Source organism: Podarcis tiliguerta (genome assembly GCF_965153285.1).
Source record: "Podarcis tiliguerta genome assembly, chromosome: 6".
Classification (NCBI taxonomy): domain Eukaryota; kingdom Metazoa; phylum Chordata; class Lepidosauria; order Squamata; family Lacertidae; genus Podarcis; species Podarcis tiliguerta.
Window position 1 is genome coordinate 71,512,701 of NC_139539.1, and position 16,837 is coordinate 71,529,537.

Below are 16,837 nucleotides of genomic sequence, written 5' to 3' on the forward strand. Positions count from 1 at the left end.
GATGGAAGAGATTAGAGGAAGTCAAGTAATATGTTTATGAAGTTGGAGTTTAACTAATTAATTAAGTTTTATTGTATTTGTGTATGTGGTGGTACTTGTGGGTATTATATGTGAGGTTTACAATATCTTATTTTCTCTATTTTCTTTTTTATTTTTTTATTACTGTTTTTCTTATTTTTGTTTTGTTGAAATTATGTGTTTGTATGAAATTCAATAAATATTATTGAAAAAACAAAAACGCAAAACCCCCACGATTTCTCTGTTTACTTGCTGAAGATCCAGGACAAGCCACTGCCTTCTGGAAATTCCCCCCCGAACGTCACTTCCGCCTTTGAAATCCCGGTAATGTCCAGGAAATCCCAGACGTATGGCAGCCCTATAAGTGCCCCTTTGACCCATGCTGAAGGACAGCCCCAACTACACTTTGCATCAGCCTTCTCAGCTGACTGACTGGTGTGTGCTAAGGAATGCATGGATTGGCTCCAAACCACCATAGCCAGATGACTTTTATATCTCCAGATATCTATCTTCATCTTGGTGCATGGTGCCAGAATGCACCATAACTCCTCACTAGATGTGCTTCCAGGGCTATAATTTTGTTCAAACTGCATGTCCTCCCACTCCTGGTGGTGGACATGTGTCACTGGAAGGAGTGTGTAATATGACTAGGCCTTATCACATCTTGGTCACACGAATTACCGTATTTTTTGCTCTATAAGACTCACTTTTTCCCTCCTAAAAAGTAAGGGGAAATGTGTGTGCGTCTTATGGAGTGAATGCAGGCTGCGCAGCTATCACAGAAGCCAGAACAGCAAGAGGGATTGCTGTTTTCACCGCTTAGTGATCCCTCTTGCTGTTCTGGCTTCTGAGATTCATATTTTTTTTTTCTTGTTTTCCTCCTCCAAAAACTAGGTGCGTCTTGTGGTCTGGTGCATCTTATAGAGCGAAAAATACGGTATGTATTGGCTGATAATATTTCTTGCGTTAAGAATCTTCATGACAAATGGGGCTCAAGGTGATCTGAAGTCTTATGCCTAAGGCTCAGCGTTTTCCCCTGTTCAATGCCTAATCCTTGGCTCAAACGCAAGTGCAGAAATAGATGCCAGCCTTTACACAGATTTTCAAACCATGAAACCACACTTTTAATCCTCTTCATGAATCGATTGCATCAGTCATCTGGTTTCTATTGAATCTTGTTCGCCTTTTTGGGTAGCAGCTATAGATTAGATTTCCTTTCAGTCTTCTTGTCTCTTGTCAAGTACTGTATTAACCATCATTCCCGCCATTTCAAAAACTTAGATGAATCTTGTTGCCTCCAATACTGAACTTTAGGGTAACCTCTTTAAATGATTATTTGCTGTAGTGTGGGTTTTTTTTGCACTTGGCCTCCTGCAAAATGAACAGACAGTATTTCATTCTTTCTCCTCATTAAAATCCATAGGGACCTCCTTTTTAATCTTTACAGAGCTTGTGTAATTATCTGGAGCAATTTGGTATGATTCAGAAAGCCTTTAATTATACTCCTGCTAATGCAAAGTTTCGAGCAATTAACAGAGCTGCCTGACTGAGACAAGAGTGGGATTGTAGTGTGCACCCAAAATTACAGAGTTTGAACCATGCCGATTTGAGGCTTGCGGCTTAATAATGGCCAGAGAAACTAACTGTAATTGCTGGGTAGAAATCTGAGGTTGTGGGAAACGGTTTCCCCTTAAAATCCTGCAACGGTGCGAGTGCATTTTCCAGAACGTCAGCCATTTCTCAAGTAGTGCTCTATTAGGTAATGTAATTTGGCTTCTTGTCTCCCTTAGTTCAGTGCATCGGACTGTGGCGGCAACAAATTCTGTGTGAGAAACCCTTCCGACTGTGATCCTGGAGCCCGCGACTGCTTCTTTCTGTCTTTCAAACGAGACCATGTCGATTTGATTGTGGTGGAAATGAGTGGTCCTAGCGATGGCTATATTGCATTTGCACTGTCCAATGACCAGTGGATGGTTCGTAAATATTATTTTCCATTCGGATCCTACTGCCAATCTGGGGAATTTGCATAGTCTTCTGGAAATAAGAATGAACCACAAAAAGCCAGAATATACTTGAGCGAGGGAGCTGCAATTAGCTAGAAGTTCCCTTCCAAGAGTATCCAGGGCATATATACATTTCCAGCTGCATGACTGCTTGTACCAGTATTGAATAAGTATGAGATGTACAAAGCACATTTCACTGATAACATACTTTATCCAATCAATTTTGTTTTGTATAGCACCCAGGGATTTGCTTGAATAAAGGGCGTTTTACAAGAGTGGCGAATAAAGTTTTCCTACGAGCTATTCTTTGTATTGGTGGTAGTACAGATCCTGAGAGCTCATTTTTGTATGTGCTCCAAAACTCCTAGGACCTAGGGGCTTGCATCATGTCACTACCAGAGTTTGCAGCCCCTTACTACTAGTGCAAGTTAAAGCTGAATTGACTCTAGTCCTGGGGTTGTTAAAATAGGAACTTCAGTGAATGTGTCCTTAAATGGTGAGCCAGTGCTGGATAGGCTTTCATGAACCTCCATTTGTCTTGGCTGTGTAGCCAGGGCCTGTGCAGACACGGGGAGCTGCCTGCCCTGGGAATGCCATTTAACAATCTCTTTGACGTTATTTGCAGGGTGGTGGTGACGATGCCTATCTCTGCATTAGTGACAGTCACCACGTTGACATCAAGACAGCTTCTTTAACTGGACGTGCTTATCCAGAGTTTGATTCAGAGGTATTTGCGTCATATATATATATATTTTCTGTTTTGCAATTTAAAATACTCATTTTACATCCTTAAGATATCAGTGACTTCCCTTCTTCACTTTCCATGGTTCATTTTACATATCATAAATCCCTGCATATTTTACAAAAACTATACCACTCAGTATTCCATTACCGCATCCATCAAAACCTGTTTACACTGTAGTTTACACGTATGTTCTTCTTGTTCTCTTATTCTGTATGTTAAGTCTGCGAGTTGTGCATATTCTGTCAGCTTAAGTTGCCAATCTTCTTTAGCTGGGACCTCGCTCGTTTTCCATTTTTCGGCTAACAAAACACAGGCCACAGTAGTAGCATACAGAAATAACCTTTTTTTAAACACCTGGGAATTTCAGTCTGAATTATCCCCAACGGAAAGGACTCTGGTTTTTTGGGGAAAGTACATCCCCCCCCCAATTCATTATGGATAAATTCCCAGTACTCTTTTACCCTTTTACAAGTCCACCACATATGAAAGAATGTCCCCTCCACCTCTTTGCATCTCCAGCACTTATCTGATTCAGACTTATACGTCTTAGCAAGCCTTCTCAGAGTTGAATACCATCTGTGAATCATTTTCAGGTAGTTCTCCTTCAAAGAATAGCATGCTGTAAACTTCAAGTCACTTTTCCGGAGTTTTTCCCCCAGAGGCTAAAATCTACCGTATTTTTCACTCTATAAGACACACCAGACCATAAGACGCACCTAGTTCTTGGAGGAGGAAAACAAAAAAAATTATTCTGAATCCCAGAAGCCAGAACAGCAGAGGGATCTGGCTTCTGGGATAGCCACTTGCTGTTCTGGCTTCTGGGAGAGCCGTGTGCAGCGTCTCCCTGGCAGCGGGAGGAAGGCTCCCCCAAGAGCCGCGCTCCCTTTAAAGGGTTCGTAACCCTTTAAAGAGCGCATGGAGCGTGTGTGTGGCTCTTGGGGGCTTTTCCCCTTCTCTTTGCTTGCAAAGAGTTCCTCTCTTTTTTTGAAATAATTTTTTACTAGATTTTATAAAGAGAGATACAAAGATTATTATCAGATATTTTTTCTGTCCAAACTGAAACGTTAATCTGAGTAAAATAAAAACATTGATGCAAAGGTGAAGGAAGGAAGAAAGAAAGAAAGAAAAGTTAAGAAACTAAGGAACTTCCGATTCTTCATCTGAATAAACATTTTTCAACTCATCCACTCCAATATAAGAGTTTCTTGCCCACAGAGCATGGGTATAGTGGACTCTGAGCTTTCATAATTGCCTTTGTTCCCCATGGGTCTTGGTAGGGTGATGTTGAGAAATCACTGTGTAGGTACACCAAATTTAGCATTAGAAATACATTGGTTGTCTCAAACGCACTGTGGTTGCTTCCTAAAAGCCAGCCAGTTTGGATCAGGAACATGGGCCATAGCCAAGGAGGAGGCAGGGAGGGGCAGCTTGCTCCCCCAATCAATAAAAATACATAGCAAACTGATGTTCTGCCCCCCGTGACAAAAATCCTTGCCACGCCCATGATCAGGAATGTTTGTTCTGATAAACCCGGTTGCCTGTAAGCTTTCGATGGCAGCACTAGGCATGTAAAAAAGAAAGAAAGCTATATTTGTGGTCATTCAGCTTGAGAGACAGAAATGTTAAATTGGCATTGATTTATTTTCCCCACAGCCTGCTCTGGATGAAATGTCATGGAGGCTGGCTGACGGCCTTATTCAGTGTTCTTTCAGAAGGAGAATTCACTTTCCTGCTCTTCAAGGGAGGTTTAATCTTGATGCAAACTACTATATATTTATGGCAGATGGGGAAGTCAGTGAAGGTAAGTTTGGAACTGAAAGAAAAGTGACAAAAATCCTTAAGGTTCCTTTACTGGCTATGGACTGTGGTTAGATAATGGAGGCCTCCTGGAGTGACTTGGAGTCAAATCCGTGTGTGTAATTTTTATTAATTAAACCTTAGAATAGCAATGACTTCCCTTCTTCTCTTTCCATGGTTCAATCTGCATATCGTAAATCCCTGCATATTTTACATAAACTAAACCATTCAGTATTCCATTAATACATCCAGCAAGACTTGTTTACACTGCTGAAATTATCTTAATGCTGCCAATGTTTTCAAGTGTACACAGTTTTCCCCATATATTCAGCAAACATTTTCCAATCTTCTTTAAATGTATGTTCTTCTTGTTCTCATATTCTACATGTTAGACCCGCAAGCTGTGCATATTCCATCCGTTTGAGTTGCCATTCTTCTTTAGATGGGAGCTCGCTCATTTTTCATTTTGCGGCTAACAAAACACGGGTCACAGTAGTGGCATACATAAATAGCCTTTTTTGACACCTGGGAATTTCCATCTGAATTATCTCCCCCCCCCAAAGGATTCTGGGTTTTGTTTTTTGAAAAGTACTTTCAAACATTTTTTTCTCAATTCATTATAAATTATTTCCCAATACTCTTTTTACCCTTTTACAGGTCCACCAACATAGATTCAAATCCTTACTTTGCTGCAAAGCTCACTGGGTGATCTTGAGCCAATCACTAACCTCTTAGCCAAACCTACCTTGCAGTCCCTGTTCCTTGCAGGGTGCAGATAATTCTCCCCACCCTTCCTTTGCCATTAACGTGTCATCCGTTCTTCATCTCTTGCGCAGGAGGTATGATCCATAAACACTACAGGCAGCCTCTGATCACAGACGGAAAGTTTAACGTTACAGGACCGGCAAAGGATATTGGAGGATCCCGCTCCCCTCTTCTCATCAAGATCCATGGCAAGCTAATGCTCTGTTTCATGTGCAAGGATGGGATAGGTCTCCTGTGGTCCAGTGACTTGTAGCTGGGGTGGCGGGGTCTTCTTGCAGCATCTGTAACAGGTGAACTTTCAAAGTCTTGCAGTTCTGTATGGGATGCTAGGGGGGACGACAGAATGCACTGGATGGGACCTCTTATAGACAACATCCTGTGTTTTCTACACGAAAGCTTCTCAGAGGAAGAAGGTGTGCAAACTTTCATACCATCTGAAATATACTTGGAGTTGAGAGTGGATTTCATTCTCTTTATTCAGCTCATAGTGGTGAGGAAGAATGGAAGTTCCCCCAGAATGTCTGCCTTATATACATTATTTACACAATGGGTCCCATGTGATTGGCTAATTCCGGGATTCTCCTGTAGGCCAATCAGGTTGTGGATTCACTTCCACCTGGAGCTGGATTGGGTGGCTCCTGTGGACCAATCAGACTGCTGCATTCTGAATCCTATTGTTCTAGGACCAATCAGACTGCTGCATTCTGAATCCTATTGTTCTAGGACCAATCAGACTGCTGCAGTTTGGATCCTATTCAACTCAGTACATAACACCATCTTTATAGGAAGCAGTGCAAGAACAGCTTCTGATATTTCAGGCTGGGGATGAAAGAAACCATAATGGCTCAAAAAGCAGTCTTTGAATGTCTGAAGCCATAAAAGTGAACTTTGATTTGATTTTTAAATTGTGGCTACTTTGCAACTTATAGTTCTTTGCAAGAACCTTTTGTGTCTTCCTTTTTCAGGTGCATTAATGTTCGTTGCATGGATGACCACCGTTAGCATTGGTGTGATCGTTGCCCGATTCTTCAAGCCTGTCTGGCCTAATTCATTGCTGTTTGGAGAAGAGATCTGGTTTCAGGTGGGAGGAAAAGCCAGAAGATGGCCATTGTCTCTATTCAAGTGATCTGCTAGGAATCATAATAGTTGGAAGGCATCTCTAAGGTCCTGCAATCCAACGCTCTGCAAGATTTCCCTCAAAACCTTTTGTGTATTCCTTAAGAGCATAGGTTCCATCTTTATTCTAAACAGATTGATTTTCTGCCACCATGTTCCTTGTTACTAGAATTTTGCATAAGAATGAGTCTCTGGCTTCTATTGAACTAAGCTATTTTCTTTAAAATACCTAACTTTTTATCCATAGGTCCATCGTGCCCTAATGGTGATGACAGTGCTGCTTACAGGTGCATCTTTCATTCTTCCATTCTTATACCGGGGAGGCTGGAGCGATGTAAGTGACATTACATAAGCTTGATGCTTTTATTCAACAGTGTAACTCCCCATGTGTGGCTATGTTAAAAATTTTGTGTTCTGACACTGTTCTTTCCCGTTACCTATAAAAGAGTCACAAAGTTCAGAACCGAGAGCTAAGTTTGTTCTTGATTTGTTATGTAAGATACCTGATGTGGATGACCAAGTGAAATATCCTGTACAGTGGTACCTCTGGTTAAGTACTTAATTCGTTCCGGAGGTCCGTTCTTAACCTGAAACTGTTCTTAACCTGAAGCACCACTTTAGCTAATGGGGCCTCCAGCTGCCTCCGTGCCGCCGGAACACGATTTCTGTTCTCATCCTGAAGCAAAGTTCTTAACCCGGGGTACTATTTCTAGGTTAGCGGAGTCTGTAACCTGAAGTGTATGTAACCTGAGGTACCACTGTATTTACCGTCTGGACTTGGCAAACTTGTGACAAAGTTGCGATATTTGCAGTTGGTGCCCAAAAATTGAGGAGAATGTTCAGTGAGGATTTAATTGGGAATGAAAAATAAATTGTGTTTTAATGTTGTATCTATGTATATACAGTGGTACCTCGGGTTACAAACTTAATTCGTTCCGGAAGTCTGTTCTTAACCCGAAGCGTTCTTAACCTGAGGTGTGCATTCCCTACATAGGCCTCCTGCGGCCCTGGAAGCAGATTGCGTTCATATTCCGGGGCAAAATTCGCAACCCGGGATAGCTACTTCTGGGTTTGTGGAGTTCGTAAGCAGGACTGTTCGTAACCCGAGGTACACTGTATTTTATAGGATGTGTGTTCCTTTTTTTCAGTGGTTGATATGGCTGTGATGGTTGAAACAAACAAACAAACAAACAAACAAACAATTAATTCAGTGCCAGAAGTCTTGGGGCGGCTGGGATGCTTGGATGTATATGTTTGGGAGTCATTATCTTGTCTGCTAATATTCATGGCTACCTTGAGAGAGGAGAAAGCTAATGATTGATGGTACCTGGACACTTCCAGCTCAGTATGTGATAATTTTGGAAAACAATTAACGATTCAAAAATCTGGGGACTTGTCTGTTATTGTGTCTAATATGCTTTAAGTCCGATGCCCTGGGGATTGGTGGGGCAGGATGGAGTAGCGAAGCCACAACCATACTAGCAGCCCCATTGCTGGGGTGGAAGGTGTGTGTGTGTGTGTGTGTGTGTGTGTGTGTGTGTGAAGGAGTAAATTGCTGCGCCAGCCTTCATCCACCCCTCCCCAAAACCTGGTCCAAAGAAGGTTAGGAATGCACCCTAATACAATAGCACAATTGTCTTCTGAATTTGCTCCACAATGAGAGAATTATTATGCCATCTCCTAGTAGCTTTGGGGCCTTTTCTTTGTTCTGGAGTCTTTGTGCATTTGTGTGCTTCTATTTGATACTTGGTAAATAATGGTACTTCTCTTAAAAAATAAAATAAAAGTGTTCTCCCAATTCTGGCTTTCTAAACATGGGAAACGGTCCCTTAAGTACAGTAGTACCTTGGTTCTCAAACTTAATCTGTTCTGAAAGTCAGTACCAAAACCAAAGCGTTCCAAATCCAAGGTGCGCTTTCCCATAGAAAGTAACGCAAAATGGATTAATCTGTTTTACTATCCAACAAGGCCATTGATCCATAAAATGAAAGTAATCAACAATGTACTGCAGTAACACAATCAGTAGCTGAACTGGGTTCCACGCAGTCACAAAAACAAAAAGAAAGAGCCGCAAAAACAAAAATGCAAAATAAATAGCAAAAACAGATAGACTTCAGCATAACACTCAAAATGGAAGTGTGGCACTCAAATCGGAAGCGTAACATTCTGAAATGTTACGGCTTCTGAAAAAAGTTCTTAAACCAGAACACTTACTTCTGGGTTTACAGTATTTGGGTTCCAAGCTGTTTGAGTACCAAGGCATTTGAGGACCAACATACCACTGTATTCAAGAACTTGCATAGCATATCCACGCAATGACTATATCCTGCTGTGAAGTGTGGTCTTTGTCAAAAAAGCATTGTTGGAGGGTTGTTCATAACCAAACCTATCTTTTATACAGCAAGCAGGATTCCATCCATATCTTGGCTGTACGGTGATGGCACTGGCAATCTTTCAGCCCATTATGGCAGGCTTCAGACCTCCACCTCAAGCACCAAGGTACTCTTGCATGCTCAAGTTACATAAATATATTCCAATGAGAGTGCGAGGAAATTACCAGCCGGGTCAAGAGTTTTAAAGGGCAATGATCCTGTGGTTAATGGGTATGGAAACCCCAGACCTCTTCCAGAAATTTGCAACTACCAAGTTTGCAAACTCCAGTTACAGCAACCCTAATGATGTAATCATCGTCTTTCTCTTTTCACATCCTGGGCACTGATGGTGTTTGGAATCAAACACTGACTTTCCTTTCCTTTTTCTTTGGGAACAGAAGAGAAATCTTCAACTGGTTACACTGGAGCACGGGCACAACTGCTAGAATATTAGCAGGTGAGTGAATAATTCATTCTAGCCTTATCTAAAATGTTGACTTTGTAAGATGGCTAGGAACAATGGGTATTGATTGTGCTTTTCTTAAGTTAATTTGTGTGGCTTTCTACAAGTGGCAGTCCAGTGCTTGCAGATCTTGCATTTTGCCACAAGCGGGAACTTCACTCTTCTATCCTGCTGACTACTTGAAATTGCTTTCGGTTTCACATGCAATATCAAATAAATGCACGTTGTTCCGTGACCACAATCTGACCATCACTGGGAGTGCATAGACTACAACTGCTAAACATTGTGTCTGAAGGCTTAAAGCTCCTCTAGATAGCCTGTTTGTTGGGTATTCATCCCGACTTGCTTGTCCAAAGTTTACCTATGTCTGGTCTTTATTGGACACTTGTTCTGATTTGCTTACATCTTCCCATTAGTCATTTGTTCATCCGACATTTGTCAGTGCATTTCCCTGTCATTTCCAAACTGCAAAGAGTCAATTAAAAAATAAAATAAAAAATGTGTTGTTATGGGTCCACAATGCTTTAAATCCACAAATATAAAATTCAGTGGTCACTTGAATGACTTCTACAAAATGCTGATGTTCTGGAGGAAGCCTTAGTGTCTGTACATTGGAAACCACAGAGGGTATGGAATCTCTTGCTTTATACAAGTGAGCAGGTAGCCTGTAATTATGTGGGACTCTGGGTTGTATTTTTATCATGTATTTTGTTGCTAACCACATTGCAGCAACAAGTTGCAGTAGAGCACTGCCAGTTGAAATTACTTGATCTAATTTTGCTTACTCTCTGTTTTGTAAACCTGGCCCTGTCCTTTAGTGGTGGTAATATTCCTCGGAATGGACTTGCCAGCTCTCAACCTTCCAGATCCATGGGATACATATACGATGATGGGATTTGTAGCTTGGCATGTTGGCACCGATGTTCTCCTAGAGATACATGGCTACTGCCTCATTCACAAAGGTACTGTGACCAATCTCTACTTTAGCTTGCATTGAACGCAATGCAGCTGCAAGAAGAGGCAGATATCCTGGCTCATGAAAGAGATAGCTTTACACTGTCTAAATACCTGTTTGCATTATCCTTATTTGCTGTCTCCCCCTGCAGTTTTCACAATTGCTGTGAAAGCCCCAGGTACATATTTGAGTGGAGAAATGTAACATGATATACCTGATAAAGTAATTTTTATTCAGGAGCAATAATGTGGCAGGAGGGATGCATATCGAAACTAGCCCATCGCATACCTCCTTTGCTTATCAGTTTGAAGAGAGATGGGTTTGAAGGGCAAAGAACTGCTGATTGATTTACTTTATGGATCAGGTTCTGAGGCTGAGATGGTAAATGCTCCTGACACCAGGGGAGCCCATGGATAAGCAGGCATTTGAGCTCTGTTCTCCTGGGACCAAATGGAAATCTCTGTCCACACTTCTCTCCCCTGCCCTCTTGTGTCTTCCATTGGACGGCCTTTCCCAGCTTGTGGCCTTCCAGCTATTGTTGGACTCCCAACTTCCATCAATCTCAGCCAGCATGGCCAATGGAGTGTCACAGCTTCCGCACACCTCCTGTAGAGTCTCTTGTACTAGAATAAGTAAAGTGTGTTCCAGAATGGAACCATGTCAAGGACAACATCCCCACTTCTCCATCAGAAGGTGCTCATTTCAAACAGTGTCTTCATCTCAAATGAACAAGCCGCACCCCCTTTATTTTGAACTGGTGGATGAAGAAGAAGAAGAGGAAGAGTTTGGATTTGATATCCCGCCTTTCACTCCCTTTAAGGAGTCTCAAAGCGGCTAACATTCTCCTTTCCCTTCCTCCCCCACAACAAACACTCTGGGGCTGAGAGACTTCACAGAAGTGTGACTGGCCCAAGGTCACCCAGCAGCTGCATGTGGAGGAGTGGGGAAGCGAACCCGGTTCACCAGATTAGGAGACTACCGCTCTTAACCACTACACCACACTGGCTCTCTACAGGCACAATCTAAAACAGGGCTGCTTAAAGATCTATTGTGTCCACTGGATTGTGTCTGGTGTCTTTTAAGATAATCTGGTAAATGACCAGAAACATAAAGGGTAGAGTGTAGCTCTGATCTAGATCTGTAGGCACGGTTTTAATTTTAGAATTTGCATTTGGGGGGATTATATATTTTTATCTTCTACACTGCTTTGATGGCTTCAGGCTAAATAAAAATCAACCGTGAAATTTTTATTTTGCAGTTCAAGTGTTGGAAGACGACAGGATACAGATTCTGCAGTCCATTACAACGGCAGAGGCACAGGTAAGCATAGAATGCATGCGAGAGGATAAATATAGGCATATATATTTTTTCTGAGCATGGAGCTGCCTCCTAAGAACTATACTACTTTCGGGGTGTAAGGCTAGCTCATTTGAATGCTCCTATGTGCTTTTAAGCGAAAAGCAAGCTAATGCAAAAGGTGGCTAGCCTTGTGCACATGCTTCCTTCTTCCATTCCCATCTCCTTGATGTATCATGTGCAGGGGGTTTCTCTTTCAATGGGGAAGCGTTTGGAATGTTGTCCCCCCCCCATTTGTATCCTGTAGTGGTACATTCCAGAGCAGCCTTTCCTAACCTGTGGCCCTTTCAGATGTTGCCAGTCCACAATTCCCATTATTCCTGAGTTAGATCCAGTTCACATTTAAAGCCGAAGTCCAGTTCACTTTCTGAAGCAGTGTGTGAACCACAACAGAGTTATCCATTGAAATTCACACTTATCCAAATTTTGTGTTTTAGTTCCCCAACCAAACAATGTTTTACAGAAATACATAGACTGGGGGAAGGTGTGTGTAAAAATGAATATGTTAGTGAAATAACAAAGAAAAATAAATGATATTAAGGGAAATTGCTTGCAAAAATGTGTAAGTTAGTCAAACCTTCATATAAAAATGTGTTTATTAGGAGAAAGTCCTACTAAGATTTTGATAAATTTTCATGAGGGTTTTTAAAAAATATATATATAAAAAATCAAATTTCTGCCAAATAGGGACAATTTTAGAGTGGAAAAATGAGAAACTGAGACAACTGGAAATGTTGTCTACCCCTACACCTGACCATTGGCTTTGCTGGCTAGGGCTGATGGAAGTTGGCATCTGATGGGCCAGAGTTTTCACCATAGCTGTCAACTTTTTCCTTTTCTTGTGAGGAATCCTATTCGGAATAAGGGAATTTTCCTTAAGAAAAGGGAAACGTTGACAGCTATGGTTTTCACATAACTGCCGTATATCCTCTCCACTCCTTATTTTTGCCAGGGCACCATGCTGGAGAAGGCTAGACTGGTAGGCACATGCCTTTTTTTTCTGAACTGACTCAGCATTTTCACAAATGGTTGCATTCCCAGTGTTTCCCTTTCTCTCTTTACAGGGGCATACATTTAAAAAGACAGTGCTGTTCATCTACATTAGTGGCAATGTGGCATTTCTCATCACCTTCCTGACAGCAATTGTAAAAGTATGACAAAGAAGAAGACTTTAATACTCCGAAGAGCTTGCATTAGAACTGTTGGAGACGTGTCTTGCTGAAGTTCATAGCAGAAGGACGATCTGTAACGTAAACACTGCCAATTTGGGATTTAAGAAACCTGGTCCTCGTTATACAGCCGTTGCAGGGCAGAATGAGACTTTTCTTGGCAAATACGTTGTCCCAACCTGGTCAGAACTGCCTTGGTCTCCAGCATGACTAAACCCCTCCCTTCAACATTTGTTTATCTGGATCCTGTAGATTCATTGGTCTCTTCAAGGCTCAAGGGAGAGCTTCCATTTGAGAAGTTGGCCTTTCTTGTTCCAGGGTTGCCATTGATTTGAAATGGACTGCCTGCCATTGCACTTGATCAGCTGTCCGTCCGTCCATCTAATAGGTCAACGTGTTCATGTTATTCCTAGCTAGTCTCCACCTGCAACCACCACCATTATGACATAGGAGCTCCATATGCTCATGGTCTATCTATAGGCTAGCTAGAGGATGGTTAAAGGTCTACACATCCCTCTCCCCAGCCTGCTTCTAACCTGAGGGTGGATGCAGATAGTCATTGTCTCAGTGTGATGAAGAATAATGGTCTACCACTAAAGGCTGGATTACAGACTGCAAGGTATTAGTTTTTAAGGATGCCTCATCCATAGGGATTTCAGCAGTTATATTTGGAAACAATTTTGTGAGTTGAGAGAGAACAAGAATGGAAGCCAGTTAGGGGCCAGATATCATTTGGAGTAACTTATTTCAGGCATTGGAGATCCCAAGGATTGTGTTTGACACAAATGTCTTGGATTTGTAGCTCTGTTGGAAGACTATATGGTGTTAAGGGTGGGGGGGGGGGAAACAGCTCTGGTGGAGATCTAACTTCCCCTTCTCCTTTGAAACAACCAGTGTTCTTGTAGATTACATCTCTCCCCTCACTCTGAGTTTCTTTAACAGGTAACTAGTAGCTGTACCAGAAAGCTCTCTAGAACTAGCGCCAACATTTGTTTAAAGAATGATTGGCACATATATATATATAAATATGTGTGTGTATGAAAAAAACTGTCAACCTGCAGTCTCTGGGTGAAATCCAATTATCCATTGGATGTCACTGCAAACAGCAGAGGCAGGTGGGTGATTTTTTGACAATGCATCACTTTCCTACTCTAGATGGTGTGGGTCCCTCAAGAATAGCATGGAAGATGCTGCCGGTGGGAGGTAGAGGTGCAGGATGAGCAAAAATAATCTGTCCTCATCCATTTGCAAAGGCTGCTGCTAGATGAAAAGCTCTTCCCACGGGCAAAAGGATGCAATTGGATTCCACCCATTGTGGTTCATGTTGTCTTCCACACTGGATTGAAATAACTGGATTTCTTACTCCCTGTCCCCTTGACCCTTTCCTTGCTTCCCCTGCCTGCTACACCCTGCACAAATCAAGTGTGAGACCATCTGCACTGATTTTATAGTTGTGCATTACATTCCAGTGCTTCATTTTTTTATCCTATTATGAGAGTGTGAATTGCATAAATTAAAAGAGTTGCTTTGTGTACTCTGTGTACTTTTTTCTTGATACTTATATGAAGAAGCCATCTCAGTTTGTCCAGAGGCAAGTGCCATCCACACATGGACTTGTATTTTCAGGTGTCCCTGAATCACTGTCTGAAAGTTAATGAAATGGGCAATTAAAGAGAACCCCTGGCCTCTCGCCATAACTATATGTATTATTTATGCATTCTAGCAGGCTAATCTGCTTGCCAAATCTCTCTCTCTCTCTCTCTCTCTCTCTCTCTCTCTCTCTCTCTCATTGTCTTTGACCTGTTTGTAGGGAAGATGCAGTCTTGCTGAACTTGGCATTTTCATATAAAACTCTTGGATGCACAGCCGAGCCACTGGGACTGTCACTTCTACTGCTGAAACACTGTGGGGTGCTCTTGCTCAGAGTTTAATCATGGTTAAGTTTAAATGGTTGCCAACTCAAAGAAATGAAACAGCCCACAAGCACAAATCTCAATGTTTATCAGAATAGAAATCTGTGCTTTGAAAGCACAATGCCCAAACAAAATTTCAACTCTTTTAAATATTTTTTTGTACACATACTTCAGCCTGTTGTCTCCAGAAATTCTCCATATCAGCAAGTCTTGCCCATTCTGTTCTCTGTCCTGTTTGTGGCCCAGGCTGAGTTCTTGTGCAGCAGATAGCTATGACCTGAATCAGAGAACTTTCCTTCTAGCAAATCCTTATGCTGGAGCACGATTTGTTGTGATTTTTATTTTTCTTAACTTCTTGAGAACTTTGGCCACGTAGACCTCTACCAGTCTGAAAATGTGTTTAGCAGAGGCGCTGGAGGAAAAATGACCATAGTGGTGCGGGGAAGCGCTGTCTAATCTGAAGTGGCTAACGGCACAATCCTAACCATGACTATGCAGCAGTAAATCCTATTGAATTCAATGGGGCTTATTCCTAGGTCAGTGGGAGTCTGTAACTATGGAGTGGAAAAGTGACAGATGGATGTAAGCATAAGATGGTGGAAAAAAACCACCTTAAACCCTGCTTGTCGGTCTCTCTCCCACCCACCCCATAACAGACTTTTGACCTCCCCCCGCCCCAATTCTGAATGAGGAAATGCAATGGGGTTGACACAATGCAGGATGCATTGAGTATGAGTGCATTAGCAGAGAGTGGCAGCGCTTTCCATCTCTAGTAGTTGTTTTACATATGCATGATGCCTTCACTTTTGAAGCTGCAAACACACTTGGGCAAGTACTGTTAACCATATAAATATCTTTCTAAAGTCTCTGCTCTTGCCATTTCCGTGATCCACAGCTGGCAGGCTGGTGAACTGACCATTAGGTCCAGTTGTGGCCGACTCTGGGGTAGTGGTGCTCATCTCGCTTTATTGGCCGAGGGAGCCGGCGTACAGCTTCTGGGTCATGTGGCCAGCAAGACTAAGCCACTTCTGGCAAACCAGAGCAGCGCACGGCAACGCCGTTTACCTTCCCGCTGGAGTGGTACCTATTTATCTACTTGCACTTTGACGTGCTTTCGAACTGCTAGGTTAGCAGGAGCAGGGACCAAGCAACGGGAGCTCAGCCCGTCACAGGGATTTGAACCGCTGACATTCTGATTGGCAAGTCCTAGGCTCTGTGGTTTAACCCACAGCGCCACCCGTATCCCGGGATTGTACATAGGTCAAGGCTATTTGTAGTTCAGAGAACTGGCCCTGCTACTGTCAGAAGTAGAAATCTATCTTCCGGCACCCCTAGTCGCCCTGTCGGAGATGAATGAGGCCTGGCAAAAGCTGTTGGTTAGAGTATGTAGTTCACCTTGCCAGGAGTTTCCTTAACAAGAACCAAAAGAACACATGGAGATAATCTCTAGGGAAGATGTTGGGTTTGGGTAGTAGTAAACATCCTGAAGTGTCATAGTCCCACTTCAGATCTCGTGATTTATGGAAATGTACAAATCATGAGCTGTGACACTCCATCCACAATTGGTAAGAATAGGAAGATATATTCTTGCTTGTGTGGTTGGGTTTAGAGAATGATCTGAATAGGAAACAGCCAACTCTCACTCAATAAATGGGACTCTTATGGGTGCAGCCTTGTTAAAGATACTGGCTCTTAGCTTCCAGTTACATAGTCATAGCATTTATTAGAAATGTCCCATTTGTTATCAGAAATTTTTGAAGGCACTTGAAGTTAAATTCATATGGATTGGGTTGAGTAGCTGGAAGCACAACTTGCGGTCCATTCACTTTCCTGCAGGGTGCCATTATTCTTATGTATGCTTCTTTCGGATAGGCGAAAGCCGTCAAAGCCCGAAGTGTAGAAAGCTCTTCTTCTGCTTCACATCACACCAGCAGATACTTAGTATTTATACCACTGCAGCTCCTAAATGACTTTTTTGCCCAGTTTTGCCATTCTCATTCTCAGAGCTGCAACATAAATAAATAAAAAAGTCACAAATTCCTTGCGTTATCCCACTTCTGAATCTAACTTTTAAAGAGAACTACACTTACCTCAAATGGTTAGGTCCAAGACAGCATTGTTTTAGTAGAGTTAAAAATCAGAAGTTATTAAGGTGCAGAGAGACA

At 42.2% G+C, this 16,837-nt stretch overlaps 2 protein-coding genes across 6 annotated transcripts in view; one reads left to right on the plus strand and one right to left on the minus strand.

Annotated features, from left to right (window-relative positions):
* Positions 1–14,293, plus strand: part of LOC310679532 (ferric-chelate reductase 1-like) — a 37,589-nt gene extending 23,296 nt beyond the window's left edge. For all 5 annotated transcript variants that reach the window (XM_083444917.1, XM_083444914.1, XM_083444913.1 and 2 more), the window contains exons 6-16: positions 1,809–1,991; positions 2,647–2,748; positions 4,420–4,567; positions 5,400–5,516; positions 6,294–6,409; positions 6,692–6,778; positions 8,846–8,943; positions 9,215–9,273; positions 10,098–10,241; positions 11,493–11,554; positions 12,655–14,293. In XM_083444917.1, the coding sequence (XP_083301043.1) occupies positions 1,809–1,991; positions 2,647–2,748; positions 4,420–4,567; positions 5,400–5,516; positions 6,294–6,409; positions 6,692–6,778; positions 8,846–8,943; positions 9,215–9,273; positions 10,098–10,241; positions 11,493–11,554; positions 12,655–12,747 (1,209 nt within the window). In that variant the 3' untranslated portion in view covers positions 12,748–14,293. The remainder of the gene's footprint in view (positions 1–1,808; positions 1,992–2,646; positions 2,749–4,419; positions 4,568–5,399; positions 5,517–6,293; positions 6,410–6,691; positions 6,779–8,845; positions 8,944–9,214; positions 9,274–10,097; positions 10,242–11,492; positions 11,555–12,654) is intronic.
* Positions 14,294–16,375: 2,082 nt separating this feature from the next.
* The window catches only part of PALMD (palmdelphin), a 57,216-nt gene continuing 56,754 nt past the window's right edge, over positions 16,376–16,837 (minus strand). The window contains exon 9 of the mRNA XM_083444941.1: positions 16,376–16,678. Coding sequence (XP_083301067.1) covers positions 16,635–16,678 — 44 coding nt within the window. The 3' untranslated portion in view covers positions 16,376–16,634. The remainder of the gene's footprint in view (positions 16,679–16,837) is intronic.